The sequence below is a fragment of the Sorex araneus genome, chromosome X (assembly GCF_027595985.1).
Source record: "Sorex araneus isolate mSorAra2 chromosome X, mSorAra2.pri, whole genome shotgun sequence".
NCBI lineage: Eukaryota > Metazoa > Chordata > Mammalia > Eulipotyphla > Soricidae > Sorex > Sorex araneus.
In genome coordinates, this window is record NC_073313.1 from 142,223,263 (window position 1) to 142,243,791 (window position 20,529).

At 46.5% G+C, this 20,529-nt stretch overlaps 1 protein-coding gene across 4 annotated transcripts in view; it reads right to left on the minus strand.

Annotated features, from left to right (window-relative positions):
• Nucleotides 1-6,409: 6,409 nt before the first annotated feature.
• The window catches only part of DLG3 (discs large MAGUK scaffold protein 3), a 77,057-nt gene continuing 62,937 nt past the window's right edge, over nt 6,410-20,529 (minus strand). For 2 of the 4 annotated variants that reach the window (XM_012934325.2, XM_004615759.2), the window contains 10 exons: nt 18,650-18,826; nt 18,385-18,460; nt 17,514-17,613; nt 13,659-13,700; nt 12,285-12,335; nt 11,574-11,675; nt 10,528-10,700; nt 10,092-10,201; nt 9,682-9,773; nt 6,410-8,639 (listed from right to left, as the gene is read on the minus strand). In XM_012934325.2, coding sequence (XP_012789779.1) covers nt 8,533-8,639; nt 9,682-9,773; nt 10,092-10,201; nt 10,528-10,700; nt 11,574-11,675; nt 12,285-12,335; nt 13,659-13,700; nt 17,514-17,613; nt 18,385-18,460; nt 18,650-18,826 — 1,030 coding nt within the window. In that variant the 3' untranslated portion in view covers nt 6,410-8,532. Of the gene's footprint in view, nt 8,640-9,681; nt 9,774-10,091; nt 10,202-10,527; nt 10,701-11,573; nt 11,676-12,284; nt 12,336-13,658; nt 13,701-15,489; nt 15,536-17,513; nt 17,614-18,384; nt 18,461-18,649; nt 18,827-20,529 lie in introns of all 4 variants that reach the window. The other 2 variants (XM_055120252.1, XM_004615758.2) reach the window with 2 other exon arrangements.

The window sequence follows — 20,529 nt, forward strand, 5'->3', positions numbered from 1 at the left end:
ATCTCCAGGCCACATAGCGGCAGAGGACCCGGGCTGTCCCTCCCCGGGTCCCTGCCCACTCTGCAGACTAGTTGTCACACCCACAATTTGCCTTTGCGTGCCATCTTAGCACAACAACAGCATTAGCCCAGAATCACAGCAGCAAGTTCCAGAAGACACCACAGTGCCAAGATCTCTCCGGGCCCCATACTGGGCCAACTTCACCAGGGTTTCCCAGATAGAGTAGGTACAGTCTACTCCAGATGGAGTAGTCAAGAGCTTCCACAAGCAAGGCCCAGGTATGCGGGTTCCAGGACCTAATCTCCAGGCTGCATGGTGGCATAGGACCTAGACTGTCCCTTCCCAGGTTTGCACCTGCCCAGCAGATTGGCTGCAATGCCCACAACTTTCTTCTGGTCGCCATCTTAGCACACCAACAGCCCTGGTCCAGAGACTCCCAACTGAATCCCAAAATGTATTAGTGCCATACAGAGATTTCTCTTGAACCCAATCATTTACACTCTAGAAATTTACATTTACGATCATGGCCATGTGAGCTCTCATGATACTCAAAATGAGAAATGGAAAATGAATTATTTAGCGTCTGACCCTGGCAGGTAGCCTTGAATGGTGGTGGGAAATTTCAAGCAAAACATAATGTCCAAAATTAGAGAGTTTTGGGGAAATTGTCTGCCGTAGAGGCAGGGTGAGGACTGGGATGTGGGTGGTGGAAAATGCACTGGTGGAGGGATGGGTGTTCTATCATTGTATGGCTGAATCTTAAACATGAAAGTTTTATAACTGTATCTCATGGTGAAACAGTGATTCAATTAAAATATTTAAAAAGAAAAGAAAAAAGAAGAGTCTCAGTCTCAGGGACAGGCTGTGGGGAGGTTTGGAATAAGAGAAACTGGGGATATTGGTGGTGGGGAATATGCACTGGTGAAGGGAATGGTGTTGGAACACTGTAAGACTCAAACCCAGTCATGAATAACATTGTTACTGTGTATCTCATGGTGATTCAATTTTTTTAAAATGTCTAGAAATAGCCAGGGGGGCTGGAGCAATAACACAGCAGATAGGGTGTTTGCCTTGCACGTGGCCAACCCGGGTTCAATTCCCAACATCCCATATGGTCCCTTGAGCCCGCCAGGAGTCATTCCTGAGTGCAGAGCCAGGAGTAACCCCTGAGCATCTCTGGGTTTGACCCCCCAAAAAATATAGAAATAGCCATTGTTGGTGGCGTTATGGTGAGAAAAGAACCCTCCTCCACTGTTGGTAGGAATGTCTGGTTCAGCCTCTGTGAGAATATGAAGATCACTTAAAAATAGGAATAGAACTTCCACATTACCCAGGCGTACCACTATTTGGCATGTACTCCCCAAACACAAAAATACTAATTTGAAATAATATGTGCACAGCTATGTTCATTGTAGTACTTAGGTACAATAGGCAAGAAATGAAAACAAACCAAGTGGCCACTACAGATGAGTAGATCAAGAAGTCGTGGTATAGGTACACACTGGAAAACTATGCAGCTCTAATCTATAAACATAACCATGCAGTTAGCCATGTCATGGACAGAATAAGAGAATACCATGCTGAGTGAAATCAGTCAGAAGGAAAGGGATATAGAATAATCTCTCGCATATGCAGGACTTTAAATTACATAGCAAGGCCGCACCAAAAGGCCAAAGGCAACAGAGTGGGAGAACTGATCCACAGAATTGAGCTGGGGAGGAGCCTCGGGAACTTGGGGAAGAGAGGCAGGAACTCTGGTGTTGGGTGTGATGCTGAAGTTATGTACACATGAAACCATCATTTAGCAGTATTGTAAATCACAGTACTTCAATTAAAAGGTTTTTTAAGAGCTTCTAACTCATAGGGTTGTTCAGAGGCTATACATGAATTAAAATATATTTAGTGAACTGTCTCTGGCGCCACATAAGCACATTAACTGGACATGATCCAAAGACCCATAAATAGATTTTGGAAGATATCGACAAGCAGCAGAGGTACTTCCAGATCCCACACCAAGCTAAACCTCATATCCAGGATACCCTGGAAGGGGGCGGGTGAGTCCCCCCCACCCACCCTAACAGGACCCGCAGCCAAAAACCTCCAGAACTCAACCACTGCCATGCTTATGGCTGATCTCCACAGGTTTGGATGAGCCTCATCCATGAATGAATCTTGAAAACTGCAGGTACGCGGGGGTCGTGACCAAAATCTCCAGGCTTTCATGGAGTCGGGGATGGGTGATCTCCCCTCATCTTCCTGTTCTTCCGGAGCCTGGCAGTCATGCCCACCTAACTGTCTCTACACCATGTAAGCTCATTAACCCGTCATGATCCAGAGACTCCCAAATAAATCTTGGAAGAGATTAACAGGTTGTGGAAATATCTCAAACTCCAAAGTCATATCCAGTTAAAAATTTAAGTCCAGCTGCATCACCCAATTAAAAACTTTAGAATTTCTGGAGCGAGTGAGACATCTCTTACTCTATACCACTGATGTACCAGGAGTAGCACACATTGGATATGAATGATGTAAGGTAGAAGGCAACCAATCTCAATTTAAAAATATTAATGCACAAGGCTCAACCTGCAATGTTAGTAATCTCTTGTAGAAAGGTTCAATGACTCCAGGGTGAGATACAACAATTGTCCCACACTTTCTTCTAAGAAAAACTTTTAAAATAATTTTTAGAGAATTATTCATAACAAGCAATACAAAATGTTATTTAGGGCCTGCTATTGGGGCAGGCTTGGGTGATGCTTGGGAAAATTCAAAATAATGTTGGTGGGAAATTTACATTACAGTGGTGGTGAGATTGGTGTTGGAATATTGAATGCAATAAATTATTGTGAAAAAACTTATAAAAATAAGATAAATAAAATAAATAAATAGTTTAGACTTTAAAATTTATTTAGTGCACTTAGCATGATTAACTGTTGTAAAGATGATAAACATTCTGTGGGCATCTAATAGAACACAGAAGAGAGATCAGTCAGTTGTGACATGTGGTAGGAGAGAAGAAAAGGTGCTTCAGGAAAGGCAGCAAGAGTAAGGGAAGTCTTGATTGGTTTGAACAGTAGTATCCATGTAAGCAAGATGGGGTGGTAGCAAGGGCATTTATAAGCCACAAAGCAGTGTGAGTAAAAACACACAGTTGTGGCACATTCAGGTAAAGAGGCAGGAGCCAGAGAAATACCTCAAAGGACTGGAATGCTTTGCCTGTGGGATCTCTGGGATCCATCTCTCATCCATTTGGTCCAAAGCAAAAGCAAATAATGACAAAACAAGAGGCAGGCATGAAAGAACAAGGTCTGATGGCAGAAGTGCCATTCTAAAGCAGCTTGGACCTCTTCCCTGTAAAACAGATCCTCTGGGAGAAGCAGACCATGTTACCTGTCAAATTCTATCAAGTACACAGAGGATAAGTGTGAGGACAAAGGAATCGTCAGAAGAACATTTTCTGAAAGCTCTTCACTGAGAGCAGGTGAATCTGAATCCTCAAACCACCCATTTCCCATTCCTTTGTAGTTTTTTGGTTTGTTTGCTTGTCCCTCACCAGGAACCCCAGACAGATTTAGGCAGTGAGGATCACCTCAACTAGGCACCAGGGAGTAAGCTCAAGGCCTCAGGTCCTTTCTCACTGGGAATCCCTAACAACAGGGCTCTCAGGAGAGCACCAGGTTTGAACTCAAACCATGAATTTGCAAGGCAAGCACTTTAACACTTCGATGCCAGCACTGCAATGTGTGTTGTCACATTTAAATGTAAGCCACTAGTGACACATTCTGGCATTGTACCTGGCATGTTAAGTCCTTATGCCATCTTCCAGGCTCCTCCAGTCCTTCAGAGTACACTAGTTACTCCAGGACAGTGTGTACATGGAACAGAAGTGGATCCATGGATGGTTCCATGGGCCCAATGTGAAAATCACCACAGGTGTCCAACTGTGACAAAGGGATCATGTCTGTAGAGTCTAGTGTAGGGGGCAGGACTCATTGAGGAAGAAACTTTTATTCTCAGCTGAGAATAAGTTATCAACACCCTGATCAGTGGGAAGAGACCAATGTTTTGGGGACTTGGTTCTCCACTTTCTACATGTAACAGGGGAAGAAATTTCTTTTGAAGGAATTGGTTATGGTTTTGAGGGCCACACCCAGATGTGCTCAGGGATAACTCTTTGCAGAGCTTGGAGAACCATATCTCATGATAGAACCTGAGCTACCTGTGTGCAAGGAGCCTTAACCCCTATAGTATTTCTATAGCCTATTTTGAGGAAATTGGAATTGGAGCTTCAGAATTTATTTGCAGAGATAATAAAATGTCCCAGAGGCACCAAATAATTGAATGGGCAAAGGAATTTGGGGAATCAGAGGTCAGAGATATAGTACATTAGATCTCCATATCTGTCTTACATATAGTTGATTCGAGTTTCATCCATGGCATTACATTAAGGTCCCACAAACTCTTCCAGGGTTGATCCCTCAGCACTGAGCCAGGAGTACACCACAAGCATAGCATAAAGTCCTGGGTGAGAAAAGGAAGGCCAAAACGTGGAATGGCCCAGTAAAGCCATAACCACCCAGGTGGCATGTCTCAATTCAGTGTTCACTTGCTGGCTCACTTGATAAATCAAAGGGCATGCATGATATAACAAGTTTTCTGACCCCTGGGCCTCCAGTGGGTAGGCCAAATAATGTCTCTTTGGAGAGGTTCCACTGTCCTTTAGTACCTTTTCGCTTGAGTTCCACATTCATGCTCAGCCCCATACTTTTTGGCTTAAACTTGATCCACTTAATACATTCCTCCTTGTGACATAGGGACAGAGGTGGAGGGTTAGGAGCACCTGATGATGGAGGTTTGCAGTAAATTTGTAATTAGTTCCATTAAAACACTACTATAACCATCTTAAAGAACAATCACTCACACTCTTTCCTTAGTCTTTCCGTCCTGAAGCTTAATTCCCATTTCCCTATTTGCTTTAGCCTTGAACACCAAGTCCCACACCTGTGTGGAGTTTTTGCTTTCAGACAAGATGGGGTGCATTTAGGGCTGTACAGTCATATCCATGTTCCTTTCATTAGCTAATTTCTAGAAGCACTTTCACCTTAAGCTACAGTTAGTCCTTGTATCTGTGTAAGCATTTTATAGTAGGCATGAATATCAGCCTATGAGTGTGTAATTTAAAGTCTCTTAGAAATGAAGAAATGGAGATGTGATTAGCTGTGCTGCCTGCAACAGAACACAGGAGGATCCCAGTTTTTACTTCTGGAGACCTTGGGTTCTGGCAGGCCACAGCACTGTTCAAGGGATGTTGATTGTCAGTTTCAAAACTGCTCAGTGTCTGCCTATGCCATGGATGGATTTTCTTCAGCTCTTCTAGGAGAGAATGCAGCTATGAAGACAACTCAGGGTAGTTACTGATAGCCAGTCCTCACTCACTTTGCTCTTCGGGACCTGATGGGAGTTTGCACAGGAGAGTAGGTACTTGCCTTGCATCTGGCCAACCTCAGTTCAAACTCCAGAACATCACAGGCTTCCCAGAATTCGGCTACGAGTGATCCCTGAGCACAGAACCAGTTAGGGATAAGCACTAAGCACCATGGTTATAGCCCTCAAACAAAAACTTTCCCTTTGCACTTAGGATCAAGATATACTCCTCTACCCTGCTCCTTTCTAGCAACTGAGAGAACGTGTGAGAAGGAAATACCCTATAAACCATTAGATATCACCCACACGTAAGGCTATGCAGCCCACGTACATCTGAGCTGTTAGTTTCTTTCATCTTTTCTCTTGACCTTGATTCTGGCCATTCTTGCGCAGGCTTCTCCACGCAATTGCAGCAATGCCAAGCATGAGCCTTGCTGTAAGCACACAGCCTCTTCTTCTCCCAAGGTTGCAGCAAGGAAGGTCATGGGGCTCTGCAAGTGAGGCCTTTCCCACTCTCATTTCCCCAGAGCGCTTGCTGCTTGTTGGGGGAAATGAGGCGATGATTGCAGACAGGCCAGCGTCTCTCTTACCATTCATATTATTCAGTTATCTGCAGCTAGCTCAGTCAGTGCTTTAGCAAGCAGGCACTTCTCATCTTATGCATCTTGTGGGAAAATGTCAGTATTTCACAAACAATGATGTTGATCTCCTACACTACACACAAATAGATGGTGCTATATGAGGCAGCCCTGAAGGTTTGGGAGAGAAGACTGAGCAGACTGTTTACAAAGGACCTGTTCCATCAGTAGGTGTCTAAAATGACCCAGCTTCAGTCAGTTGGTTGACATTTGGTAGCCTTGGAACCCACTCCCAAAACAAAGGTTTTCAACGTTTCCCCCCATCCCACTCCCCCCCCCCGCCCCGCTGCTGCTGGACCCTGACCCTCCCTTCTGAACAACAGTCCAAGAAAGTCTCTGAGGCACAGTTCATTGCAACTATCGTTTATTAAAAAATATATGTCTCCTTGGAAGGAACACTGGTAAACCAACTAGTGTCATGCTTACTTGAAATCTTTGCTTTTCTTCACTGGGAGGGGGAGAGGGTGGAGCATCAGTCAGACATCATTTAGTTCAAATCTGAGAAATTTGCAGTCCCTGCTTACCCCTCCTCACCAGGTTTATCATCAGCTATCACTGTACCCCTCTTTGCCTTCAATCCAGTGTACTGCCCAGGTAATGATGTCATCTTCTCTTTACCCTCATTCTGGGCCCCACACTTCACAGTTAGCCTATTTGTGCTGGTAGGAGAACTGCTACAACATTTCCTGAATTGGGCTGGTAGTGTTCCAAGCGACTTCCATCTGGCATCTGCACTAGTCCTAACAAGTGGGCTAGGAATCATCAGAACAATCCCGGGGCCAAGCCTGCCCATGCTCTTCTCCCTGCTCATGCCTCTCCTGTGTCCGGGAGGCAGGGAAGGTATGGCAGCCTCGAAGGAGCTGCCTGGATCTGCGCAGGGAGAAAACCTCCTCTGACACAATCATTGCCATCGGGCTCTGGGAAAAAGCAACAAGATTTCACATCTCACCGATAAGTGAATCTTACTTAGTTTTACAGTTCAAATTGACAGCATTAAAATCTACTTTCTTCTGAAGAAACAGGAAGCTAGCAGCTGGGGGTGAGGTGCTTGGGTAGGGCATATGAAGCAGCTGTGAAAAAAAACCCACTCAAACTCTGCACTGCTCAGCTGGCCGAGCCACCCTGCTGTCCCGCTGCCCCTGCAGCGCGAGGAGGCAGGCGATTCCCTGGCCCTTCTGTGGACGGGGCCCCAGGAAGGATCCTCAGCTGAGCGCAGCCCATCCGGCAGGTGACTGAAGAAATATGCTGTGATGCGGAGCGCCAGTTCCTGTGCTCAGTCCTCACCGGCTCTCACACCCCTTCGGCTGGCTGCATGACCAAGCCTGGGTCACCTACTCTATCACAAACCAGGCCTGGCGCCTCTAGAACATGAGCCTGTAGCACACTGTCAAATTGAATTCTACGCATTCACTTAAATAGTAAAAGGAAAATTTGGAATCATGAAAAGGCTGACACAGTAGCACAACATGGTTTTGGTTTAACAGCAGCTTAAAAAATGAACAAAAAGGAAACCTCTCATGCAGACACATCAGGTGGCGTGAAACAATAGGCAATTAATATGGAGCACTGTTAACCATTCTCTCTTGCCACACACAGGACTGACTGTACCTCAAAGGCAGCAGCTGCTTGAAGGTCAAGTCTCCCACCCTCTTGTCCCCTCCCCCCAGGCAAAAGTCCTTTTGCGAAGACCTCTGGTTAACTCCCCTTGAGAAAACACCAGCTCTCAAGAGAATGACGAAATGCAGTGCCCTCCATATCTCTATAACACTTACTGTCATTTTCAATCCCTCCCCAACCAGTTGGGATATGATGCCATCTGATTGGAATATGAAAATTAAAGCATTTCTCTAATTACACAGTACCATTGATGAAGTCTCCATAGATTTTCTAGTCCAAATGTGTGTGAATATATATATATTATATGAGAGCGTATAATATATATATATAATAATTTTTATATATTTTATATAAATTACATATATATATCTATATATAAATAAGATACTTTCTGCCGACCATTATGTTGCACCATTCAGAGCTGCAAGATAGCAGTATGGATAGGTAGAAATGCTCAGGAGCATCTCCTTGCATCTCACTTCTCAAACCATGCAGCTGTCCAGAGTTTGTCTTGCCATCAGTCCTCCTCTCTTCTCTTCGTTTCTCCTTGGATTGGATGAAAACAATGACTCGAATGGATTTGCACCTGTGCTAGCGCTTGGGAAAAGTCCATGCAGGAATGGGCACAGTCACATGATGAATGAGATGGCATCATCCCCAAAAGTAAAGTAAAACAAAACAAAAATTTAAAAAAAAACAGAACAGGACTAGAAAACTCAATTTTTTTGACATATCTAAAAAAGGGGACAGGAACAGTAGTCATTTGTTCTCCCCGTGGGACAGGAATGAAGAGGGAGGAGGGAAGAGGGACTTGATTTCTTCTGTGAACAATAGAATGGTTGGAAGGGATTCTTCAGAGTTTTTCAGGGGATGGGACCCAAATGTAGTGCCCAGACTGGTCCTCAATGATTTGTTTGATTTTGTTATAAATCTCTTCCAGTGAGTCACCCTGTACAATGGCTAAAGTGAAAAGGAAAATAGAATTATTACTGTGATCCACTCTAAGTCCCAATCCCCCAACAATCAGCATGTCCCGACAGTCCTAGAGCTCGGCCTACATCAGTCTGTTTCACCATCAGCTGTCTGTGGGCCTAAAGTACAAGGAAGCCTGGTAGGGGCTCCAAGCCGAGGGCTCGGAGTCAATAAGGCAGCACAGGGAGACTAAGCAGCAGTGAACAGAAGAGTGTGCTGTTAAAACGCTGCTCACCGAGTACCCGCCATTGTATGCCAGATCTGGCAGCTCATGTTGTTCTTGGCCACCATGAGGCCAGCAGCCACTACACTACAGCAGCCTTAGTCTGACTAGAACATTTGGAAAATCTCAGTCAGAGAGACCTGAAAGCCACACTTGCTGGGAAGGGGAAATACTCTTGGTGCCATTACATCTGCCTATGCCAGAGGTCAGCCCAGCCATCAGGGACCTAGGTGCTAAGAGTGAAAGGAGCTCTGGAGTTCAAGTATGAATCCTTTCCTTGGAAAACCTGGCAGCACCACCATCTCGTAGTGGCCTCACATTTGTCACTGCATTTTAAAGTATCAGACAGAAATATTCCCAATCCTTTATGAACTGACCTTCTAACGTAGGGGACCACATAAATGCCTGTGCAAATGCACACACAGACAGACAACCTGAGCATCACACCAGGGAATTATGGACAAATTCAACTAACTAGAATGAGCAAGGCCAAGGGCTGGATGGAGGCAGGTTGTTGGGCAGGAGGGGAACACAGTAATGAAAAAGTATCTATAATCCCATGGGTACACAAAGACAAAATGAACCAAGCTTAGAGTTCTGTAAGGGAGTGTTCGGTGATGGTGGGGTTTGCTATAAACTGGCTAAACTACTCTGGCAGGAGAGAACTCGAGTACTTTGAGAAATGCTCAAGCTCCAAAGCTCCAAACATTGAGGAACTCCAAGCAAGGTGACTAAACCTCTTTCAGGCCCACAGACTCAGTATCTGGCAGATCTCTACCACCTGGTAGGGCAGCGAGGATTTCTTACCTGTGAAGTACTCCCCAAACTCCTGTTCCAGCTTCATGGCTTTGTCATAAATCTTATTTGCTTGTTCATATGTCTGCCGTCGGTTCATTTCCCTGCCAAAGCCATAGAAGAAAAGAGTATAAAATTCCAGCCATATTTTGATTTTCCTACAGAATTGTTCCAGTACACCTGAGAGTTTGCTAAGATGCCCTCTCCGAAATGCTGTGGCGCAGAACTCCGCTCCTTCCCTAAGACCTACGAGATTTACCAGCCCAGCCAAAAACCGGCCCTCGAATCAGAAGGCATCCTCACCAACCTAAGCTAGTAGGGGACAGACTTTCCTTTGAATTTCTGTTGGGATCTGTCCCTCTCCACTTTCTTCTCCCTTTCCTTTCCTCGCTTGGATTGCCTGAATCTCTGCCAACACTTACATGAGCGCTTCAATGGACTTGGGCTTGATGAAAATGGCAATAGGGTAAAGTTGTGCTTGCTGCAGCCTCTTAATAGCATTGCCGGAAACATCTAAGATGCAGTGCTTGCCCTGAAAAAGCAGAGACTTGCATCAGCTCAGCCACCTGTAGACACGACCCGAAAAAGACACCCAGCAGCAACCCAAGCATTCACCCAGAGGTGGGGGAACCCAGGGCCATCAAAGGAAGTCTAGAATATTTTACCCCTCAGGGGTGGTAGCTCAATATTTTGCACCTGTAACTCAGGACAGCTCAGGTCTGCAGAGGGAAACTTATGCAAGTGGAATGGAGTAAGAATGGAATGTTACTCATTGGCCAGCAGCACCACCGAGTGGAACCAAGCCAGGGGCACTCAGCTAGAGCTATTTCACAGGACCAGCTCATCTCATGTGCTTACTCTCTCTGCAACTGCCCGCACCGACTGGATGCTGGTTCCATAGAGATTATCATTGAATTGGCCAGCTTCAATGAACTTGTTGTCTTGAATATCCTTCTCCATCTGTTCCCGGGATACCACAAAGTGGTAGTCTTGTCCATCCACCTCATTATCACGTCGAGGTCTGGTAGTATCTATGTGAAGAAAGGAAGCACCATGTGGCCGAGGATGATGACCTATCCCAAGCCAAACTGACCCGTTTCTCTCCCACCTGGATCCCAGAGAGGCCACTACCAATTTTTTCAGCTCAGTGGGAAAAACCTGCTGGGAAGACAGTACTTCATTTCTACAATCTCTCTCTCTCTCTCTGGGAAGACAGTACTTCATTTCTACCATCTCTCTCTCTCTGGGAAGACAGTACTTCATTTCTACCATCTCTCTCTCTCTCTCTCTGGGAAGACAGTACTTCATTTCTACCATCTCTCTCTCTCTCTCTCTCTCTCTCTGGGAAGACAGTACTTCATTTCTACCATCTCTCTCTCTCTCTCTCTGGGAAGACAGTACTTCATTTCTACCATCTCTCTCTCTCTCTCTCTCTCTCTCTGGGAAGACAGTACTTCATTTCTACCATCTCTCTCTCTCTCTCTCTGGGAAGACAGTACTTCATTTCTACCATCTCTCTCTCTGTCTCTCTCTCTCTCTGGGAAGACAGTACTTCATTTCTACCATCTCTCTCTCTCTCTCTCTCTCTCTCTCTCTCTCTCTCTCTCTCCCACACACACAGCTATTTGCTTTAGTTAAACAGGACCAGGAAGATGAGCCTGACAGAAGATGCCAAATGTGGGAGAGAGGCCAATGACCCTCACAAGCCATCCAGTTGGGCTTATTCATATGTCTGGGCCAAACCTCAGTTTACCCACACATTCCCAACCCTGCCCAGTCAAACTTGTCTTGAAGGGAACCAGCATTCTAAGCTGAGGTCTTAAATCCTCGTGACTCCAGCATCTTTGGAGGAATCCAGGGCAGGCACCAACAACTCCCCTCCCGAAGCCTTCTCAGGATCTTACGTGGCACACAGGATCCAAATTTATGTGGGAACTCCGAGATGAGGTCATCGTTGACTCGGTCTTTCATCGGGCCCAGAATGATGACAGGTCTTGCATAGTGAACTGCAGACGGAGAGCATGAAAGCAGTGAGCGAGGCCCCCACCAGAGCCCCTTGCCTCCAAGTCTGCACTGTACTCAGAAGCTCTGCAGCTTCCATGCAGGCAAGGGCAGCCACGGTGATGCTCTTGGGCTCTGAACTACCAAGATAGCAAATAGCCATTTACCTGGGAATATCTGTGTGTGGGCTATAATAAAAGCAGAAGCAACCCCCCACCTTTCCAAGCAATTCAAGAGATAGCCTTTGCATAGCCACTGGGCGCTCAGCAAGATTTGTTCAGAGCCTCGTCCAAGGAAGGGGGTGATAGTGGAGACCTCTCTATTAGCAGCAACCTCACCCATGGAAATCCGCATTTTTCCATCCTGACAAATCTGTCTTAGTTTTAAGAAAGCAATCTGGCGGGAGGCAGACATGTACTAATGGGCACACCCTGGGTGATGTCCACCCCTTTTCTATCCCACTGGGAAGAAGTAGAAGTAGGTGCCCTCAGGCTGGCGGTGTGCCAAGCCAATCTTCCTGTTGCTCAGGCTCTGCTGCCACAGTCAAGTGCAGCTGTGCGTTCCTTGTCACCACGAGACAGACCTAAAGGCAAGACCCTCGGAAGGGGGCTTACTTTCTTGCCGTGTCACTGGTTCATATGATAAAATACCATCCTCTTGTCCCTCTGTAAGAAGAAAGGGAAACATGTTAGCACCTGATAATCTGCCTGCCTGTGTCCTCCTCTTCCCGCCGCTAGCCCCAACTCTGCCAGAAATCAGCCCTGTCACAGAGAGACTTCCTAGATCCTGTCCCTTGTGACCTTTCTGCTTTCGACTGGCAAGAAACTGAGTGCACAAAGCCCTGGAGCATGCCTGAGGCAGTGGACAGAGCTGAGAATCTTCAGAAAACTGTCATCAAGCAGAGGGCTGGAACTCGGAAGCCATGAAACCACCACCCCTCACCTGGGTATCTCACCTAGTTTCTCAAGACCTATTTTATAGGCAATATTCAACTGTGCTCACTTGATCTGTGAGGAATTACAGGGCAGCCCCCACTGAGATGCAATGCCCATGTCACATCATCTGTAGGCAATGCCACCAAGCAAGTTCCCAAAGCTGCAGCCTTTCTAGTCTATCTTGTCCCTTTAAGGACCTATTTAGTCTCCCTTCAACAGAGGCACTTGGACTAAGATGAACCTATTTCCAGAGCTAGACTAAGGACCCAGGTCCCAGTGCCCATTTCAGAGCAACACACACACTCTCTCTCCCCTTCTCTCTTATCTCTTTTTCTCTCCCACCCTCCCTCTATCCCTCTCTCCCAATCTGCCTCCCCCCAGAGCACCACCACCTAACCCAGAAATTCTCAATCACCAAGTCACTCAATTCTGGGGCTGTGGAGGGCCCAAAATAGCCCTGAGGAAGCATCACTGGACAAGACACCAGTATTTACACTGAACCCCAAAATGCTTGCTTACTTGGAGCCTACACACTTCCCACATGTTCTGTGATTTTTCCAGTTGAGTCCCAGATTCTCAGAAGGAAATGGAGTCATTACCTGATAGCTTCCTAGCTAAATGGTAAGGATACTGAGTCCTAATAAACAAGGTCCTGGCGACCTGACAAGGTGGCACAGGACAATATCCCAGAGAGCCACTTTCCCCTTGGTCTCTGAGCAAATCTATCCAACTGGTTGTTAACTATAGCCCACAGAGCCATGGCAGGGATGTTCTTGTCAGCAGCTTATGATTCTCGGGGTCCCAGTGGTGCTATTAAGTCAAGGATCTGGCCCAAAACTACAGAACTTATTCTTTCACCTAACTCACAAACTAGACCCCTCCCATGTCACAAGACGGACAAAATGGCCACAGCATTTCCAGGGTCTCCAAGTGTACATGGCTAAAAGAAGCACCAGTCTCTGAACAGAAACGGCAGCTGTGTGATGCTGGCATGAGCATGGCTGGAGGACATGGTGGAGCTACACAACATGGGGGCAAATGACACACACTTACTGGAACTGCTTTCGCTGTCACTGGTGTTGGATGTCACTCCCTCTGCAAGCCAACAAGAAAGAGACTCCAATTCAGAACAGACCACTGAAAGGTCACACATAGCACACAACGCAAACACTCCAGGAACAAAAATGCTGAACTGCCATTGAGTCAGACCCTGGAAGGGCTGCCAAATCTGGAGTACCAACCGGGAGGCTACATTCCAACCCTGAGGGCCTCGCCACCTAATACTTATTCCCAGAGCCCTCTAAGTCCGCCAGGTCCCTCCCTACATATTACAAGCCTTCCAATTGTCGGCAGAATGCTCTGTGGGTGAAAAGAAATGACGAGTTTCCAAATCCTAGCTCAAAATCTCCCAAGGCCAACAAGAGGGAAGGCAAGGCAGGGAGAGCAGTAAAGTTCAGGGACTATTGACTTTCCTCCCTAGATGAGGCACGCAATCATATGTTGTTCCAGGATGAATAAACGAAAAGCACTAGGCAGTGGAGCAGTTCGCATAGAATGATGCATTTGGGGGTCCAAAGCCTCCTGCTACCATTAAGTGAGCCAGGTCTCCGTGGTGAGGCTCCTCCATCCAGCAAAAGACAGACACACCAAAATACAGAGATGACAAACATGCACAGAAAAAAGCAAACAAACAAGGACACTTGAAGGAGAAAACTGGGGCCCTGCCTACTTCTGTGTGCAGGAGGAGCCACTGCACGTATAAGGTGGCCCAAGGCACAGTCTAGCCCTAACAAAACACAGTGCCCCCCAAACGACAAGCAGATGAAGATGAAATATGGACAGCCATCGAAGGAGAAAGAAGCTGCTTGTTTCAGCCAAGACGACAATAATGCAGACCGTGATATGCTGTGGCCCCCTCTTTTCCCCCAGGAAGGACTGGCTGACAGGGCTATGTCCTGAGCAATCCCTGAAAGAAGCCACTTCTCCCTTCACACCTTTAGCCCATACCTAAAGGCGACCTAGTGACACCATACCCAGAATCTCCACTTCTGCGCATGTGCAGACAGTCACCAAGGTTCTCAGACTTTTCTGCAGCTAAAGCTATATAAATATATACACATAAATATAGTCCTGATATTTCTGAGTTCTGCCCTTCCTCTCTCACCTCCCCACCCCAGCTTAGCCCTAAAAAAGGCCCTGTAGGAAGCTAATAGGAAGTTAGCAGGCAACTGTGTGCTAAGGTTCTTGGAGCTCTGGGACTGCCAAGATGCACAGCGGGCAAAAGGCTTCAGGTACTCTTGTTAGCTAAATAGTTTCAGCCCATTCTTTTTTTTTTCTTTATGGGTTACACCCAGCAATGCTCAGGGGTTACTCCTGGCTCATGCACTCAGGAATTACTCCTGGCAGTGCTCAGGGGACCATATGGGATGCTGGGAATTGAACCCGGGTTGGCCGCGTGCAAGGCAAACGCCCTACCGCTGTGCTATCGCTGCAGCCCCAGAATCAGCCCATTCTTAAACACCAGTTCTTTAGTGCTTGGTCTCTAGAAAGATCTAACCTCAACTCAACAGTAGACTAGAGATACGGTGAGGGATCACCCCTAGAATATTTCTTGTTCACATCATTTCTAAGATGGGGTGTGAAGATGGTTCCCCAATCCAACAAGGTACACAGGAAAACAGGTTTCAACGGGGTACTGGGATCTCAAAAAGAAACATTCATAAAACACTTAAAATTTTTCCTCCTGTGGTGTCTGAGTCCCCACCCATACTGCCCTCCCCTCGCCCATTATCTTCACCCACAGCCCCGACCCCCACAGTCCCAGCCTCTCCACTCATGCCCAAAATACAGTGAATACAGTGAATGGTGTAGATGTTGGACTTACTCAGGTTCTTTGCTCCATAATAATCGTCACTTAACCCAGGGAAGTCCTGGTTTCACAGACAGCAAGGGAAAGAAGGGAGGGAGGGGAGAGGGAGGGAGAGAATTGGGGACAAGAGAGGAAAAAGGAGCAAAAAAGACAAGGGGAAGGAAGAATACAGAGCCAGGTAAGTATTAGTGACAGAAGTATGAAACCTATGAAGACCTACAATTACAAACAAGGTTAAGAACTCTGCTACAGAAAAAAGTCCCAGGTCATCTAAGCGACTTGGATTTGGTGCTGGCCAATCAGTTGCCAGAGGTCTCCGTAGGGGTCTACCGTTCTGGAATGCTCTAGTCTACTGGTTGATGGGACAAGAGCACCTGTTTTGGAGCAACTAATTTAAATATGTAGTGAGTTGTAATGTTAGGGTCTTCGCTTTGGCCTTGAAATCACCACTTTCCTCAGAGGGTGCAACAAAGACTAAATATCTCTGTGTTGACAGGTCAGTAGACACAATTATCATCATCCCATGGAGCTTTCCCCCAGCACTGATTCACTCTGTCTGAACTCTTCTGGGAGAGCTCCATGTGCTCTGAGGTGTGGTTGTCAATGCTAACCCAAGTTGGGTAGATCACAGGTGTTCAGCCGATTTACATCTGCAGAGCTCCTGGCTCTGGTCATGTATCGGACCATGGAGGAGCAGCTGGAACCAGTGTGGTAGACCAGTGGTTCTCAAGCATTTGACACTTGTAGTCTGGCAGGGGTCTGCAGAACAGCGGTTGGAAAGCACTGGTGTAAACCGCAAGGAATCAGCTGAGCTTCTGGAGAATAAGCACTGGGAACTTTCAACTTCCACCCAACAGGAACCCCCCATTCCCCCTCCACGCCCATCTGGGCTGCCAAACACAGAACCCTCCCCAGGCTAGACTCAGCATGAAGGTTCTAGAACTTGTCTGGTAAACAGTGGAGCTCTCAGCTCAAGTTTCTGTCTCAGACTATCCCCGACTGCTGATGAGCAGAACCAGCTGCATCTAGTGCTTCTTTCTGAGCTACGCCAAGATAGTGAGCCTTAATTCCACCTATGTGTGGGCACTCTTGTCTCTACTAGCTACTATCCTAGAGTACTAGGGCCAGGTGATAAAAACATTCCCTATCTATACTAGTCATTCCCCTGCGAGTCCCAACAACCAAAGACCCCTCTTGGTGAGGCAGGAGTTTACAATTCATCATGAGCAGAGAGAAGAAATGTTTCATCATTTGCCCGACCTGGTCTTTAAGGTTAAGGCCAAAGTAATAAACTTCGAAGGCATACAGGAGAGTCAGACTATTTCTCAGAATTCAATTGATTCTTTCAAGTTTATTTGGTGCAACTGTAGAGCCTTTTCTAGGAATCAGCTTTGTATTTCTCAGCAAGTGTTTGTCAGAAACCGTTGAGTAACCCTCCATACTCCATGTCAATTCCCTTCAGCAGGAAGGGTCTGATGTAGCAGGCTGGCTCTGCCACCATTTTCTGGGATGCCAGTGGATTTGTAAAACCATGGACATGTCCTGTATTCATATGCACGAGTATATGATTCCAGAAGCAGGCTCAAGTCCAAGTATCCTGAGAAGAATAGGCTTTTCTCTTTACATACATGAGGGAAGGGAAAGAAAACACAAAAGGAAGGAGCCAGGAAAGCAACACGAAGTCCCTCAACATTGTTCTATTGAGATTCTAAACCACATGCGTTAGCTGAGAGCTGTTTGGCACTGCCACGGTGAGGGGCCTCCACAAGGGCTAGTCCTGTCACCCCTTCAACTTCTGAGCCTCCAACAATCTTTCGAGTGAGAAGCTGGATTGAAAAAAACACCCAATGTCTCCTATATGCAGATGAATTTCTACCCTGACTGTCCAGCTAAGTAGGTATGCATGCACTCACATGCACATGTGGAGACACACACACACACTCACACACACACTTTCCCCATCTCCTTTGGGAGGCACGAATGAGGAAGAGAGGGTGAAGATGTGGTTGGTCTGCTCTCTTGACCCTGCTGCTACTTACGTTCCTGTATGCTGCAATCCTGGGCCATGTTTTCTTTGCTCTTGTAAAATGGAAACTTTCGAGAGAGGCGGAAACTCTTTTTACGTTTCGTTTTGATCGACTGTGAAAGAACATGAAGATGGCGATGGACAGGAAAAAAACAGAACAATGGATTTTATAGCATGCAAGAAAAACAAAAATGGAGACCATGGTGTGCTAAATCAAAGAACATCTCTCACAAATGGAGTCTATGAGGTTGAAGGTGGATGCGAGAGGGAAGTCATGTTTACAGGAACATGCAGGGATGTTAGAGACGCGAACCTACTCCAGACTCACAGCACTCACTGGCAAAGGGCGAGAGGCATGGCGCTTCCTGGACACATGCCCTAAGACGCCACAGTTACATCTACTCCTTATCTCTCTTCCTTCTACTGTCGCAGGAGTATTTTGGTTGATAGAGCTCAGAGAAGAAAAGAGGAAGTGAAGAGGGCCTCGTGCCTCGTTTGGTCTGAAAGGAAGCTGAAGCTAGAGGCTGGCCTTCCGGGCTGGACAGTGAGGCCAGGTTCTACCCAGTGCCCCGACAGCTCCAACAGGGTTGTGAGCAGGGAGACACTAAGAAGTAGTTTTGTGGGACCTGACAAGATCAGCCTCCCAGAAGGTCCAACACATTTTCAAGAGCCAGTTACCAGGAGGCAAAGAAGTACAGACTGGCCATGAAGTTTGAGCATCCTACCTATGCTTTCTGACAAATAGTCAGTATTCTACTTTGACAGTCAGACCCCTGAAAAAGAGACGTCCCGTGTGTTCCCCAGTTCTCGTATCCATCAGACAAAGTCCAAATTCCTTATTTCTCTCCAGAGATTGGCTACCTTTCTTAGCGATCCCCACTTACCCTGTTAGACTCAATCATCCCCGTCCTGGCATGGAACTTCACAGTTTTCAATCGAGCTCTCTCTTTCTTTTCCACCCTGTTTTAGAATCAGAGAGAAGTCCTGTTACTGCCAATACATGGTCTCAGCCTTGGAGTGCAGCAGGCGCAGTAGCCACTTGGGGAATCATTGACTCAAAACCATGTCCTAAGTACCTACTCTCTCTCCAAAAGGAATCAATTCCAGGAAGAGGATAGAAAAAACCATTTCAGGATTGTAACAACTCACCTCTTCTTACTGGGGATCACACCAATTTGCTCACTTTCTCCATGTGGGGTCACCAGTCTTGCCTGCCACCATTCATCATCAGAGGCATTAATGACATGCAAGATGTCACCGTAGGAGAAGCTGAGTCCCTGGCTTGGCAGACAGCTGTCCCGAGTGCGGTCATAATCAAACAGAGCCCTGAAATACACAGTGAGAAATGAAGTGATTGCCCCACCCACCCCTAAATGCCAGGGGAATGATACTTGGAAAAGACTGCAGGAGGCTAACCCAAATAGTAGAGATCCCGTGACCTCACAGCAGATCAGAAGGAATTCCCCAAACTCTCCTTCTCTTGGTTCTGATATAAATATGTAACGCCTTTACCAAGAAACATGGGTCAGGGATGGGGAAATGGCTCAAAGGGCTAGAGAAAACTCTTCACATGCAGGAGTCCCAGGTGTGAGCATGGTGCCTAAGCATCCAGCAAGGAGTAGCCCCTGAGCACCTCCAGGTATGGTCTTAAAAACAGAAAAAAAAATGAAAAAACCCATTCTCCCAACAAGGGGACACATTGGCATGAATCCCTTTTCCTCCCAGGTTCTGGATGGAAGGGCCAAAGCAGAAGAGTTCCCTTCCCCAACCCCCAACCACAGCCTAGTGAACAAGTTCATTCTACTGATGAGCTTTTTCAGTTTACACACTTCCAAAAAATGGCTCAAGATTGCCCAGACATAGGTTGGAGCTGGAGAGATAGTACAGTGGACATCTTGCTCCACATGTAAATGACGTGGGTTCTATCTCCTTCACCAGACATCGTTCCCTGTGCCCCACCAAAAGTGATCCCTGAGGCAGCGTCAGGGGTAAGCCCTAAGCACAGCTGGGTAAGGATCAAAGACAATTTTTTTTTGTTGTTCAAGGGCAATACTCAGGAATCACTCCTAGCAGCCACTGCAGAGAACCTGGTTTTGGGCAGGGCTCAGGGAACCAGATGGGATGCCAGAGATTGAACTTGTGTTGGCCATATACAAGACAAGAGCCCTATCCCCTGTACTATCTCTTCCCCTCAAATGTTAACAACCCCAAATTATAAATGGTGAGTGCTCTAGGTACACAAAAGTAAGCCGCTATAGCCAACAAAAATAAAGCATTTTATTGGGGGGCAGAGCAAAAAGGGGTTGGTGCACACCTCACAGTACTCCAGGGATCAAACCCAGGTCAGTCTTGTGCAAGGCAAGTGCTATAACCCCAATACTATTTCTCCAGCCCCTAAACAAGACTCAGGCTAGTACTGATATATGCAATAATCAAGCTGAAGGGACCCTATAAAAACATATCTCCTCATTCAGTAACTTTCTCCCTACATAGGGGGAGGAAGAGGTTCAGAGAAGAATACTCTGACTTGGGTTATATGCCTAACCAAGATGAGTCAGAAACCAGGTGCTATGAAGGACCTCCTTGTAAAATAAGAGAATAAAGTAACCAAAATGTGGGGCAATGCCTTTCAGGATTGTGGAATGAGACAAACGTGATTGTAACTGGGAGTAATACGAAGTACAGGTGGAAATAAAGGTCTGGGGCAAATTGTAGAAGCCCCTGAAGACTTGAGAGTAGGGAAATAACATTAATCCAACGTCATAGATAATGGAATAGTGTGAATCATCAGAGAGATGCAGATCAAAACAACTTTGAGATACCACCTCACACCACAGAGACTAGCACACATCCAAAAGAACAAAAGCAACCGCTGTTGGAGAGGATGTGGGGAGAAAGGGACCCTTCTTCACTGCTGGTGGGAATGCCGACTGGTTCAGCCCTTCTGGAAAACAATTTGGACGACTCTCAAAAAATTAGATATTGAATTCCCATTTGACCCAGCAATACCACTGCTGGGAATATATCCC